General features: G+C 38.6%; 1 protein-coding gene across 1 annotated transcript in view; it reads right to left on the bottom strand.

The window, feature by feature from the left end:
• Window positions 1-3,698: 3,698 nt before the first annotated feature.
• Window positions 3,699-15,780, bottom strand: part of RNLS (renalase, FAD dependent amine oxidase) — a 413,866-nt gene continuing 401,784 nt past the window's right edge. The window contains exon 7 of the mRNA XM_065521115.2: window positions 3,699-6,052. Coding sequence (XP_065377187.1) covers window positions 5,984-6,052 — 69 coding nt within the window. The 3' untranslated portion in view covers window positions 3,699-5,983. The remainder of the gene's footprint in view (window positions 6,053-15,780) is intronic.

Below are 15,780 nucleotides of genomic sequence, written 5' to 3' on the forward strand. Positions count from 1 at the left end.
TTGGGAACTTTTCAGCTATTATTTTATTAGTTATTTTTCTATGACTTTGCCTATCCCTTCTGAAACTTCCATTATGCAAATATTTATGTGTGTAATGGTGTCTTTATGTCCCATAGGGTTTCCTTATTCTTTTGTATTGTCTGCTTCTTTGTTTTTGTCTGACTGGGTTATTTTAAAAACCATCCTTCAAGTTCAGATATTCTTTCTTCTGTTTGAGCTCTTCCATTGTTGAAATGCTTAATTGTATTTTTTATTTCATTAATTAAATTCTTAAGTTCCAAGATTTCTATCTGGTTCTTTTTAGTAATATCTATCTCTGTTGAATTTCTTATTCAGATCATGAATTGTTTTCCTGATTGGGTTGAACTGTCTATTTGTTTTCTTATATCTCACTGAATTTCCTTAAGATCATTATATTTCATTCATTCTCAGGCATTTCATAGATTTCCTTATCTTTGAGGTTTGTTACTGGAAAATTATTGTTTTCCTTTGTAAGTGTTATATTTCCTTGCTTCTTTATATTTCTTTTGTCCTTATGTTGATATTTGCACATCTGGCAGAACAGTCACTTCTTCCAATTCTACAGAGTTGCTTTCACAGGGAAAGACTTTTTCCTGTAGATGTGTTCTATACTGTAGGTTGGGTAGGTTGCTCTGGCTTTGATGCTACATGAGTGCAGTAGTGTCTGTATGATTTATTTGGCTGCAAGTGCCTCAGTGGCCTAGGCTGTGGTTGTTTGTGGAGGCTATGGCATGGTTTTGTTGAGGATGTTAACACTGGGTTGGCTGGTCCATGGGCCTTTTGGTAGCACATGTGGGCATGCAGCATCCATGCTGGAGGTGGCAGCATCATTGAGGGGAGCAGCAGCAAGCCATGGGTGGGCCATTTCTCTGGTCCCCAGGCAGGTGGTTCTCAGGTTCTGGAAGTGCACACATTGGCTCCCTGGGTTCTGTGGGCAGCCTTTCTGCTGTGTGGGACTTCCTGTTCCCCAGGGTGTAGGGTGCTACATGAACTTGGGTGCTGGGTTCTCAGCTGTACCTCTGGGTCCAGCTGGTGTCACAATGCTGCAGACCTTTGGATGAATGTGGTAAGATGTCAGTGAGTCCCAGGGATATGGAAATGTAAAGGCTATTGGGCCCTCTGTCAGGTTGTGCTCTGGTGGTTTCTTTGCTCTCAAAATGCTATTTTGCTGCAGCAGCCTGGTTCCTGGGGAGTGAGGATGACCAAGTGTGAATCTTCTTTCTGGAATAATGCAGTCACACTGGCTCCAGGTAGCTCCCCAGTACAGTATACTGGACTCAGGGCCTGTGAAGCCTGTGAGGACTCTCCTGTAGTTATGATTGTAGGTATCTGTGGTGAGAATGTGGATTTCTGGAGATCTTCTGCTTATCTTTTCCCTGGAATGGGGAATTCCTCTTGACTCTGAACTAATACTGGTTGCCTCTTTGCTTCCCTCTCTATGCTGCCATCATGAATTTCCATGCCTTAGAAGGTCTTTGTCACTTTCTTGCTGGATGCCAGTGTTTTGCCTTAGATACTCTATACAAGAGTTATGTATTTATTGTTTTGGGTCTTTTCTGTGGAGGAGGCACGTGCTGGGAGCTTCTAGTCAGCCATCTTGATGACGCAGACTACTGTTCTGCCTCACTTTATCAATTTAGATCTTCCACTGGAGATCTTATCAGGAGAGAAATACGTAGTATCTGGGGCTCCCATGAGGATTGTTGAGGGAGCTCTGAGTTGAATCTTTGACTCCATTTTAGACAAAGCAGCTACTCTTCAAGGTAGTGGCTATTTACTCACTGAACAAATATTTATAGAGATCAACTATGAGTTGAGTGCTATTGTAGATGCTGAGGATATATTAATACTATCAAACAGACACACTTCAGCCTGGGCAACACAGCAAGATGTCATCTCTAAAAAAAGAAAAGAAAAGGATATACATCTCTGCTCTCCTGGAACTTATGTAACAGTAAACACAATAAATAAGTTATGCAGAATGTTAAAAGTGCAGTAGAAGAAAAGAAATCAGGTAGGGGGAATGGGAGTACCAGATTGAGGGTGGAATTTTAAATTGGGTAATCAGGATGGGCTTCAGTGAGAAGTTATTACTGCAAAGTCCTGAAGGAAGTGAGATAATGGACCATATGGATATTTCAGTGAGGAAGCATGTGGTTCAGGGAAAAGCCAGTTCAAAGGTCTTGAAGCAGGAGGGTAGCAGGCTAGTTAGTAGAATGTTAGCTTCTTGCACTCTTGGTAAATCGTCATGATTCTTTTAAAGAATCTCTCTCTCTCATCATGGATAATATTGTAAATAGTATTACTGTCTCCTTTACATGGTTTTCTTGCAACTACTATTACTAGCATATATCTGGCAGTGCTCCAAGTACTCTATATGTTTAATTCATTCAAACCTCAGAATAGTCTTTGGATTTAGGTAATATTATTATCTTTGTTTTACAAACTGGGGAATATAGAGATCAAACAATTGGTTTATGGTCACATAGAGATTAAAGGTCAGAGACAGGATTTGAGCCCAGTGATTTTGGTACCCCAGAATTTTGGCAGGAGAGCCCATACTTTTTAACCATAATGCTCTAAGGTGTCCCACCAATCTGCTACTGATAGGACATGGTCTTTAGTCTATTCTTAGGTAGAGGTCAAAGTATTTGCTATGTCTTCTAATAATTAAATCCACATTTGGAGACTGACTCTAAGTATAATCCCCAGGGTGGAAGCGAATCTTCCATAAACAGAAATGGTTGCTTAAGAAAAAAATCCTATGTTTTCTTTAGAACAGAACATCCAAGTTACATGGGAATGTACCAAATGATTGTTGTGAATTGAAGTCAATTTGGCACCAACAGAAATAACCTTAGGAACAAAGTTGTATACAGTATGTTCTTACGGAAACCACAGTTAGAACACAGAGTAAACTGTTAAGGATAGATCCTTCTTTCTGGAGTTGCACTAGCTGTCTTTGGGTGGGGACAGCAAATTGTTTTGTTTATAAGATTTGTACATCAAAGCTAGATCTGCTTATACTTTAAAACCAAAAGGAGGAGAAAGACTTATTTTTAGCTATCTGAAATTTAAACCAAACCCAACACTGATATATGGATGTTTCAGACTGTACCATGTCAGAAAATTTCTCAGAGACGACATTAAACAACAATACATTATTGCAGTGAGATCCTCCTCTTATCCTCCTCTTATAACTTTGTTTAATAGCTACTGGGACACTGGGATAAAGATATTGTATTTTTCAGAACTAGAGCAGAGTGACTGAGATTGGGGTTGACCATGGCAACTGGGTTCAATCCCATAAGAGTGAGAACTTCACTATATCTTATAGAAACAGTTTTTGGTGCTTTAGGTTGGTCAGTTGGCTGGCCGAAGGTTTAGCTACTGCACTCTACTTACAAAAAAAGATTTAATTTAAAAAATTTATGTATGTGTGTGTTGCAGATAATATTCTTTTTAGGTAAGTTCAAAAATATACATTAATCTAAAAATATTCACCAGTAATCCCCAATCTCAAAAATAACCAATGAATATTTTGGGGTATACCTTTTCACCTAGATAGATATACAAGTATTGAACAGATGTAGAGTTAGGTAGAGATATACAGACCTGTCATACATATATCAAACAGATTTTTTTCACTCTACAAAAAAATGGGATGAAACCATCCATACTATTGAGTAACCTGTTCTTTTAATTTTAATGTTTTTCAATGTGATATTTTACTTAGCATTTTCTTATGCCAGTAATTTTTTAACACCATCACTTTTACTTATATTCCATTTAAGTTCATGCATATTCCATGCTTTATTTGACTGACAACCTATTGTGATAGGTCCCCAAAGATCAACATGCCCTAATCCCTGGAATCTGTGAATATGTTAAATTACATGACAACTTCTTTTGTGCAGATAGAATTAAGGTTACTCATCTTCAGGCAGGGAGAGTTTCTTGGGTTATCAGATGGGCCCAATGTAATCACATGGCATTTCATAATGAAAGAAGGAGGCAGAAGCACAGGTCAGAGAGCTGTGACATGGGAAGGACTGGCCCCATCATAAGCCAGGAAATTTGGAGGTCTCTAGAAGCTAGGAACAGTTATCACCTGAGAACCAGTAAGAAAACGAAGATGTCAGTCCTACTACCAAAAGGAAACGAGGGCCTATTCTTCCTTACAACCTCCACTATGGAATGCAGCTCTGCTGACATCTTGATTTTAGCTTGGTGAAGACTTGAAGCAGAGAACCCAGAAAAGTCCAATGGACTTCTGACTTACAGGACTTTAATATAATACATTTGTGCTGTTTTCAGCCACTAAGCCTGTGGTAAATGTGTTATATGGCAATAGAAAACTGACACGCCCTTTGTTGTATACCTGGGTCATTTTCAGTTTCTCACTAATGAAATCAGACTGCCATGAACATCGTTGTAGCTAAGCCTTGATGCACATCTTTGATTATTTATATAGGATTAGTTTATTTAAGGGTAGCTATGCAGCAGTGGTCTATGAAATTTTCAGACTTTTCATGTGCAGTGCATTGCCAAATTTAAGGAGCATCATTTCCTGATTGGGAGTTAGGCAAATGGATAAAGGAGGGTCATCATTCCTTTCTTTCAGCTATTGGTTCTAGCTATTTGGTTTCTATAGTGTTTACAGTATAACTCTTCTTTTCAGCTGTCCACAGGAGCCTTTGTGTTTTCTGTGTAGATGGAAATAATTGCTACATTCGTGGAATAATGGCCAACTCAAGAGCTGCTTGAAGAGATCTTTATGGTGAAGCTGCTCCCTAAAGTTTGAAATGTTAGTCAAAGTGCATCAGACCAAGCTTTAGAACTGAAATGGAATTTGCTTTGCTCTTCAAACACCACTTATGCTGGCATTAGGGAAGGGTGTGGGGTAGGTCAAATATCCATTACCGGGCAAACAACTTGAAGTATGTTTATTTTATGGGGTTCTCTCCATATACATTAGTCAGAGTTGGTCAGAGGCTAACTGCCTCTTTTATGAGCCTCAAGGGTAGCTTTGCTCAAATACATCAACCACATCAGAATGCAAAACTGTTGATTGGGAGACAGCTAATGTAGATGAAGGATTCAGAAAAAAAAATATCACCCCAGGTGACCGGATGTACCTAACCATGTTCCCAGCTTGAAGCCAGCTCTCATCTTTCATGTTTAGGATGGCTTAGAGTTTAAAACAACATTAGGTTTCGGATAACATATTTAATATTCTGACTGTTTATTCTTTCTGAAGCCACACACTGATCACACTTTTTGCTTCAAAATGCGTGGGGGTCAGACTTTAGGATAACTCAGCTATATTCATATCTGAAATAATGAATAATAAGTAATACAGAAAGTAGTCACACTAATATATCATTCACTTTACAAAAATACCCATTCCAGCATTCTTTTAAAATATTCAAAGTCTCCAGGAAATTTAACATTACACGTAATTTACAAAAATCAGAATTATACATAAGTAGTATACAGTGAAACTTTCTCTGTCTCTCTCCCTCTATGTATTTGTGTATGTGTGTGTGAAAGAGAGTAATTTTAAGTTCTTGTGACATAGAACAGTTATTGCTTTTGGCAAACTGGAAACTTGTTCTTGACAAGTAATTTCATCAACAGTGAAGCTTTTTGTTTGTTTGTTTTAAATTGGGACTCTCGTCAGTGACCTTAGAAACAATACCATTAGCAAGTTCAGTTATGGAAAGGCAACCCAGTATAGTAGAAAGAACACAGATTGGGAGTTAGACAGACTGACTTTGACTCCTACATGTCCGACACTTACCAGTTGTGTTTTTTTGGGGAAATTCTCTGTAAACTCTTTAAACTTCAGTTTACTCTTCTGTAAAATGGGATCAATGATATTCATCTTGCAAAATTTGCATGAGCACACTTCTTGACACAGATTTAGGGTTCAATGAAGAAGGTACTTTCAGTTGTCTTGTCATTCCAGAGTAATATTACTCGGGTGCAGGTGACCAAATCCATATTTTCCTTTGGATAGCTTGAATGCCTTAGATGTGGAAGAGGGAACGACATAAACAATGGGTGAATTAATGAATAAAGAAAATGAGAGGCTGTTCTTTACTTCACTTTACATTCATGTCAGCTAATATGTGAAATCGCTCTAATAGAATTAATTTATTGGTTAGAGGAAGCCTTCTTTTTCACTTTCACACAACTTCATAGACATTGAGAAAACTAATTTGTATATTAATACTTTCCATTAAATGTATAACTTTTCTATGAAAATGTAACTTCAATGCATTTAGCAAACTTTGTTCTCTGTGAAATAACATTTTTAATTGACATATTTGAAATTAAAGTGTAGTTTGAACTGAAATGGCACTGCCCTGTTCAAAAATCTTCAAAGATTTCTCATGTTTTACTGAAAAAAAAAATCCATACTACTTTGTTACTGATCTTATATCAGTACTTCCTCCTATCATATTTTTCATTATTCCATTAAAATAGTTTTTATTCATCTCGGATTCATCTATGTAATATCACTTGGAAGTGCATTAGTGCTATAGGGAACATCTCTTGTTTTGCCTTTTCAGTAATATCTAATGATAACTAGCTATGTTTAGCCCCATTCCCTGATCCATGTAATGCCAACTTGACCAATCAGGATGTTTCATCTTCCTTATTGTAGTGATTGGTTCAGGAATGGGTAGATAATTCAAGATGGTTGGAATCAATAGCAATACTGAGACTTTTGATGGATCAAATAGAGAGAAGTGACATTTTTCACTGCTCTATGGGACAGCTGAGAATGGTGCAAGCCTCCATCCACTGTCCGCCATTTTGCTGCAACGATTTGAGTGCCTTCCAGAATGTAAAGTCAACACAAAGGAAAAAAGAGCTGAGAGAAGCTTAGAGGTAGTGTTCTGGTAGTGGTGTTTCAGTCTCTAAAGATGAACCCCTGGACTTTGTAGTGACTTGAGCCAATAAATTCTCTATCTGGATTCAATTTGAAATAGATGTTCTTCTTGGTCAACACAGATACTTTCTGTGTGAGCTTATATTTCTCATTTCCTAAATACTCTGCCTTTTCTTCTCTACTCACTCAAGAGCTACATGTCCTTGAAGGCCTCATTCAAGTTCCAGCTTCTTGATGATACTTTATTCAACTACCCAGGCCTTGATCATTCACTCCCTGTAATTAATCCATAGACAATTAGTTCATCTGTGTTAAACAGTCATGTAGCTTTTTGAGTAGCTTTCTGATCTTTCCTGTATCTTTCAGGTTTTTCAATGGGTGTTTATTGGGGGGAGATATTGAAATTGAATAATCAGTATAGGTTTCTTTTTAAACTTGGTTTCAGTAATCATGCTGGGAGACAGACATAGGTCCTTTTCTGTTCTTTTTTTTCCCCCCTAGCCAAATGACTGAGAAAAAATACTGAATTTAGCCATCAAGTTTGCCTACACATTCATAAGAACTATTATGTCTGGGACCTTAGTCCACTGAGTTAAGATGACCCATCTTTTGCATAAGTAAATAGGTCACCTGAGCAACAGTACAAGAAGATTGCTTGGACATTGCATATAGTTGACAGTAAACTATAAAATTATTGTTTATGAATGTCATACCAAGCTAATCTGGTGATATTCAAGTTTATGGCTAAAGCTCAACACTATGGAACGCTTTGTTGTAACCATAAATCTTCCTGTGAAGTATCTTTTTGTGTGTCCTGAGGTACTCCAGCTCTTAAGTGGTCAGGTAGCTTGTTGGCCACCAAGGTATCAATGCTTAGAGGCCGTGGAAACAAAAGCATCAGAATGTATTCAGCAACACCATTTTCTTTGTGCATTGGTCTCTCTCCTTTGTTCAGTCTTAAGGCAATTGAGATAAAGGAAGAAGTGGATTTTTAAAAATCCTGTTGCCCTGCCTTTCCTAAAGCATCCGCTGATCAGAAATATAGTCACTGAGGCCAAGGTTACATAGTAGACAAGAAAGGCAGATTGTTAATAATCTACTAGATTCAGACTAGGTGTGCCATGAAACACAAATATGGGGATGAGAGTGGATCTGGAAGTACTGGATTTTCCTTTTACCATCTATACAACACAGATTCATTAATTCATCCGTTGTCTCTTTTTCACATTTCAGTCCTTACCACCTCTAACTCATTGGCCAATAAGATCTGCTCATTTTACTTTTGAAATGCATTTCAGTCTATCCTTCTCTCTTCATTCTCAGTGCTACTGGACTAGCTTTGGTCTCATTAAAAATGTCCCTTTAATAGTCTTTTTACATTTGTATTATTTTTTAAAATTCAATCTTTATACTAACAAGTTCATTTTGTTAAAACACAATGGAGATAACATACTATCTCTGCCTCAAAACTCTTCAAGGAGCTTCGTCTTCTACTTAGTACATTCCAACCTCCTCATCATAGTCTCTGCTATCTTCTGTGATGTGTTTCCAATTCATCTTACATGTCTATTTTGGTCAATTTTATCACATAAGGACCCAGTGTAGATTGGGCATTGTTTTCTGTATTAAACAGACACATTCTTTGACTAAGCTCTGTCGATTAACCAAATCCTGGCTACATTAAGACCTGTTCTATGAGGAGGAGTCAGAGAAAAACAAATAAATGACAGGCTTAAGCTAACAAGGAGAAATAAAATACAGGATTAAATCTGCTTCAATGGGCTATAAAAAACAATTAAATTTTAATCAATGTCCTTTAAAATAAAACTGCATCAAATGCATTAAAAACATTGGCCAAAGCACCTCCTAGTCTTGATTTTACTAAGCAGTTTTAATGGAGAAGCCTTTTCTCAGCAAGAGTCTGTTCATATTTCCAGGAAGCAGGTCCCCAAACTCTTCTTTCCTGGAAAATATTGCTCAACTGTACATTTCTAATGAAGCAAGTCCAGAGATTATGAGTGGAGACGAGAGGAGATAAGGAAAGTAAATAAATAAAATTAAATCTGCTGCTGAAATAAAATAAGAATATTTTCTAGCTTAATCAGCAAACACAAGGCAGAAAGTTTAAGCAGTCTTGAAACAAACCCACCGCTCTTTAATAAATGAGCAGAATAGGAAGTTAAATAAGGGATTCTGGTGCCGGGGTTGAGGGTCATGGAAGAAGCTACGTTAGAAGACCACTCTTATTTCATGTATCTTAGCAGAATCATCAGAGTAAAATCTACTTACCCCAATTATTTTTAAGCCCTCAGGATGGAGTTAACATCTCCCATAAATGACATATATCATATAGACGAATAGCCAAGTACTCATGCCTCACCATTCAATTCATGTAACACTTTCCCTCTCCTCAAAGAATGTGTGTTTTACACATGTCATCTCTGTTCATCTCTCGCCTCTCTGTGGAAACCCAGCAGAAGAATGTTGAGTGACTCAATCAAGGTTATGGCATGAAAGTGCTTGGGAGCTGGAAGGGAACCCAAGACACCCATTCAGTGCCATACACATGAGTTCACACTGCTGGGTAAAGCACATTGCAACTGAACGCATATTTAAGTGATATATCAGTGCTAAATGGTAACACATGTAATGCTTCCCACTTAGGATATATTCTTGGCTAATTCTATTGGAAAATATTATATGGAGATTTCTTTATGGTAAAAAAAAAAAAAATTGAGCAAAATTTTAACAAAAAAGGACAAGATCCGAAGCCCGAAATATTCCCACCCTCACTTTTTGGGGAATGGCAGGGGCTCCAGCAACCTTAATTTATGGAGGCTATTAAGAGCTAAGGCAGAATTTGTACAGTTCAAGTAAACTTTCTAGAGAGAATCATCAAATTAATGTAAGCAAAACCATGACCTGAAATAGAAAGTAATAGTACAAAGCAAATTCTTCATGGAAAAGAACAAAACCCTTTTACAACACTGAGAACTCAAATCTCACAACTGCCTAATCAGGGTGTTTCTGGGACTAGGAAATGTGTAGGCACCACAGGAGTTGACAGAAAGCCAGCATATTGAGCCCAATCCTTTTGCAGGCTGAGAAACACTGACGTCTGCTAAGAAGGCTGTTCAGAAAAAGAAAAAAAAAAACCATATATATATATGACTTGTGCATCCCATGAAGGTAAAGAAGCTCCTGAGTATTTTGTTGCAGGTATAAACAAATCAGTTTCTACATTTATGTTGGCATTGATCAGAGTGTGACAAATTAAAAGGGGGCTGGAGAAATCCTCCTTAGAACAATTGGGAATTAACCTCCGACTTCTCCTAGCCTACATTTAGATGAAGATGGATTAGGGTCATATGGTGGGACAGACATTTGCTCCTCATAGAATATCCATATGCTCCCCACATCTCTCAGTCCCTTGGCAGGAAGGTAGCCAATGAGCTGAAACATTTGAAAACTGATGTGCTACCTTTAGCTTTCTCTTCTGCTGTCATGGTGGACTTGAAAGTACGTGTACCAAGATTCATAGCAATAAGATGTTAGCAGATTGAGTCCCTCAGCTGCCCTGGAGGACAAGTGGTCTGGTGGGATTGAGAAATTAGCCTTTCTGGGTTAAACCACTGAGATTTAGGGAAGTATTAGCTACCACAGCACAACCTAGCTTATTCAGACTAATACACATAGCACTGAGAGAACTTTTTTTGTCCTGAGGGAACTTGAATAATTATGAATAATCTTTTTCCCGATTTACCTTATTTCTCACTTTCTGACTCTTTGACACATGGTTATGACTGTAAAATTCCAGTCAATGCTTTCACATGGGCAATAGTAGACGTTTAGTATTAATAATAAATATTTAGTATTCACGAACATTTAGCGTTAATCTGCATAAAACAAACGTGCATTCCTGCAATATTGGTCCTGAAATGTTGGTGTGCATTTATTTGACATATGCCATGTCCTTTACTTGAAAATAAAAGTCCTCGGTTTCTTTTTCTTTGTTTTTGAGACGGAGTCTCGCTTTGTCACCAGGCTGGAGTGCAGCGGCGCGATCTCAGCTCGCTGCAACCTCTGCCTCCTGGGTTGAAGTGATTCTCCTGCCTCAGCCTCCCGAATAGCTGGGACTACAGATGCGGGCCACCACGCCCAGCTAATTTTTGTATTTTTAGTAGAGACGGGGTTTCACCATGTTTACCAGGCTGGCCTCAAACTCCTGACCTCAAGTGATCCTCCTGCCTTGGCTTCCCAAAGTGCTGGGATCACAGGCATGAGCCACCACCCCTGGCCTTAGTTGTTTCTTTATCTTAAAGCCGGCAGCATTAGAGACTTTTTACTCAACTGTTAATGTAACATTTCTGATGTCAGATGTATTCTATTTCAATAGCTGTTCTTTAAAATCAGGCTTTACAAGCAGACTATTATACTATAGGTGATTGTCCAACAGAGATTTTGGGTACAATGCTTTTCCTTTTGGACCAAATTCCAAAAGCAGTTGAGTTGCAAGGGTGCATTGTATAAACAGTCCAGACAATGCAATCAGTGGCTGAAGACCCACATAATTACAGTATAAACACTAATTTGTATGCTCTTTTGTGTTTATTTCAAAATTAATTACTTAGCTTTTTTAAAAACTAGCTCCAATTTCTAGGAAATGCACCATAGAGACAAGACTACAGTCACCAGCTACAGTTACCGGCTGAACAACATAAATAAAAAAGAACAGGAGAATATTTTAGAATTCATTGTTCATTTGACCTTTATTTTGTTAGTTGAAATGATCATGTTTTTGAGTCTCTTCTTAATTGCTCTTTGAAATCTCCGTGCTTTTTGTAGGTGCAAGAGTCTTACTTTCAAATTTGAGCTAATCCTTAAAATGATGTCAATTGAAACATTCCTTTGCTGGCAGCTAACAGATGTGAGTGCCAGTTCTTAAACTGGTTCTTTGATCCTAAGTGATTATCTGGATTTCAGTTTTCTCATTTCAAAAATGTTCTAATATTCTCAGCTTTCATGGTATTGATGTATATTCTAAGGACACAAAGAGAACCACATATATGTATGTATATATGTACCTATCTATCTAAATAAATGTGTGGGTATGTATGCATAGATAGATGAAAGTATTAATATATACATTCTCTTAATATTTCATATATGACTTTAAAAGCTGTTAAGAGAGGCCAACATTTAAATCCCATTTCCCTATGCCATTCATCTTATAATTATTCACATTTTCCTTTTGTGATTTTGGAGTGTCAATAACTTACTGTTTTACTCTGTGTATTTTAGGTTGATCAACAAAGTAACAATTTGGATCTCTACAGGGATATAGTAATAATTTTGCTATATAGAAAAGTTATTGTGGGGTTTAACCAGAACCTATGAAAATTACTCTTCCAAGACAATAATGATAAACAAAAAATATAAGGAATCAGGGAGGGAGAGAGGAAGATAGGGAGGAAAGAAGGGAGATATGTTTAGGCTGCATGGGATGCTTCATGATGCCAGGGATTACTACTGTTCTTATTCCCCACAGTACTTGGTGCCTTGCACTGTGCCTGGCATGCAATAGGCAGTCAGTAAGTATTTGCTAACTGAACGACAGTTTCAGAGTGACTGACTGAAACAAAAGTTTTAGCATTTAAACAATGAATGACTGATTTTCAATTATTCTTATCTCTTAATGAATCTTTGACCAGGCATGCAATGCAGTGAACACTGGGGGATGAAAGTTTATGACATCTGTGTTGTTTTAAAGGAGTACAAATTGTTTTTCTGTCCATTCTCTGCACCTTTACAGCTGTCTTAATCAAGGGTGGCCAGCATATTTAAAATATTTACTGAGTGCCCCTTCAACATTCCCCCCTTCAAAATGTCATAACCAGAACCATGACTCCTTCTTGGGGTTAGGGATGACTGAATGATGGGAGGAAGTGTGATCATAGACAAGGGCAGAGTGATAAGGGCCTCTGCCCTGGGATCAACCCTGTGTTTGGGGTCCCCACTCTTTAGTACTCTTGCTTCAACTTCTCTGACCTGAGTTCTGAATCTTCCCTGCCTTCAACTTACATAATTGTCTAACTCCTCAAGCTGTTTTTGGCTCCCTAGATTTTCAACTCATGGTCTGCTGTGATGTAGAGGAATTGCTTCATTCTTCCAATCCCTCAGACCTGGACTTCTCATTCACCATCTGTTCTGCTCTTGGTGACCTGCCTGAGACTTTGAGCCACATCTGAATCCTTGGCTGTTTTCTTCTGCTGCCTACACCCTGGCCTGACCCAGATAACTTCATAAGGACACACACAAACATAGGAGAAATAGTTATAGGACATGTCACATAAAGGGGAGGCCTATGTGAATTAGAGAGGTGAGGGATGATTACCCAGAGAAGGTGGGATGTGAAGGGTAGATTAACTCAGTTTTTCCTCTTCCCGTTGGTAGTAAATGTTGCATGAACCAACATGTAATAAAATGGAATGTCTTTAGCATGCTATAATATATTAAGGCTCTTTATTCTTTTACAGCAAGTTTTCTAGTTTCCATACATTCTAAGATTTCTCTATTTTCCTTATATGCTATAAGAGCTTTATGGCCTGAGTTGGTTGGGCACAGGTTCCTGTCTGCGTTCTCCACCCTCCTCCTCCTCCCTTGTTTCTACACATCTGTGCTTGCTTATTTCCCACCTTCTCAGATCATAGTTCATGGTCTGAAACACTCATCTCAGAGTTGGATTTCCTCTTAGGGATCACCTGATTCAGCCATGTCTGCCATATTGTGTGCAGCCATCCTCACTACCTCCTGAATGGCCTTCTCTAAGCAGTGAGGTTCAATGTGGGTCTTGCCCAGGGCAGACGGAAGGCCCCAGGGCCAAGTGACAGGCTTGTTCTGGCTCTGCCTGGCTCAACTCAGGGATTGGAAGGGGAGGCACAGAACGGTGCCAGGAGCTTTCTCTATGGGCTCCTCTGCTTAGACCCAGCTGGCTTGGCTTAGCAACAGTGACATCGAGGGGGCAGGATTCACGTTCCCTTTTCAGAGACTTTGGCAGCCTCTGCAGCTGTAGGGGTGGCTTGCCAGTTTTCCCACCCACACCAGTCTTTAAAGGGGGCTCATCTCTTACCTTCCATTGACTCAGCAGCTCCGTTCTTTGGATGAGCATTGTATAGGGTGTCTACCTGCCATGGCAAGTAGGAGAATTTTAGAGAAGTTAAGGAATTACAGCCTGTACTGTGCTCTTGTGTCTGAGTTCCAGGGAGTTCTCCCCCTTTTTAGTTTCTTTTTTTTCTGCATGTGTCTTTATCTGTTAATTTTAATTAATTTTTTCATTGACAAATAAAAATTATACATATTTATGGTGTATGATGTGATGTTTAATATAAGTATACATTGCAGATTAATCAAATCAAGGCATTAGCCTAGAGAGTTCTATAGGATGAAATATACTTCTTGCTTAAGAAAAGGATGGTTTGATTTTTTCCCCTTTATTAAAGAAACCAAATGCAGGGATTGGAAGGCAAAGAGGTAAAACAGTGAGCTATGCCCCTGGAGAGCCTGTGCTAACTCCATTGTCAAGACAGAATATGTTTTGGTTGCTTCTGTCATCAGAGAAGCTCAGTCTAAGCTACTTTCAATCTTCAGAATTAGCAGCAGTGTAGTTATGTGTAGGAAAACATCCTAGACCAGGAAAGAGGAGCCCAGCTGTTGCCGTGAGCCTTTGGGTGAAACACTATCGGGTCCAGTTTCCTCACTTGTGTGTAAAGCGAGGTCTGAGATCTTGACTTTGGCTTCAGTGTAGTTTTGAGAACACACCATCCCTTGATTTGTATACCTGTTGGCAATATCTACTGTGGCACCTTCAGCTTGGGGTGCCCCATAGGCTCTTCTTCTTTACCTTTGTCCCCAACTCATTATGATGAAAGAGTTTATTTAAACCACAGCACAGAGATGTATACCCATGGGGTACCTAGGAGGAGCACAAGTACATAAGGCACTTTCTCAACAAAAGAGCCAGATTTTCTTTACGTTCTTTGTCAGGGCAGCCCCTCTAAAACACTATGTTTCCCATGTTGTATTCCTTGTATTGTTTAAGGAAACATGCACCACGGGGCCTTGCTGCCTGGATAACTTGGACACCCCCACTGTGGGTTTTAGTTTCTTCATCTATAAAATAAGAGAATCCTGTCTGCCTTGTAGGTATGAGAATTAAGTGAATTAATATTATGTAAATTATTTAGCACAGCACCTGGCATGTGGGAAGTGCTTGTTAAATACCTAAGTACCCATGAAATGTTGGTAGATATGCTACTTAAAAAAATAAATTAAAAGCCTTAAATAAAAGAAGTTTATTTGGAAAATCTGGGTTGATCAAAGTGAGACACATCCTTTTCTTTAGTATTTAGAATATGTAATGCCATCCCAGGCAGGGGAATTTTGAAACTTCATCAGAGACTATGGAGGGCCTAGAGTATTGTTTGGAATTTTCCACACCTACTTGACTATGGAGTTGCTTTTGTGAAACATCTAATATGGTCTCAGGGACCCTGAATGAGTTCATGGAACATAGGTTTGGGAACATGGCTCCAAGAACATGAAATCCTCTTGCTAATTTGTGCAACCTGTTATCAAAAGTCTCTTCAGCTGATTTGGTCCTCAGGGTCTGCTTATCCAGAGGGATATCTGTCACTTTTGTGCTGTCTTCTACTTATACTTTTCATATTTATAGGAAAGCTGCCATTTGTATTTACACTTTTACTTGAGTAATTACTTGCTGGCTTTAAAGATTGAGAGTGGTTTAGATGGTGGTAACCTGTTGAAGGAAGCAGTCTAAAATAAGTGTATACTCACATGGA

Source organism: Macaca fascicularis, chromosome 9, assembly GCF_037993035.2.
Source record: "Macaca fascicularis isolate 582-1 chromosome 9, T2T-MFA8v1.1".
NCBI lineage: Eukaryota > Metazoa > Chordata > Mammalia > Primates > Cercopithecidae > Macaca > Macaca fascicularis.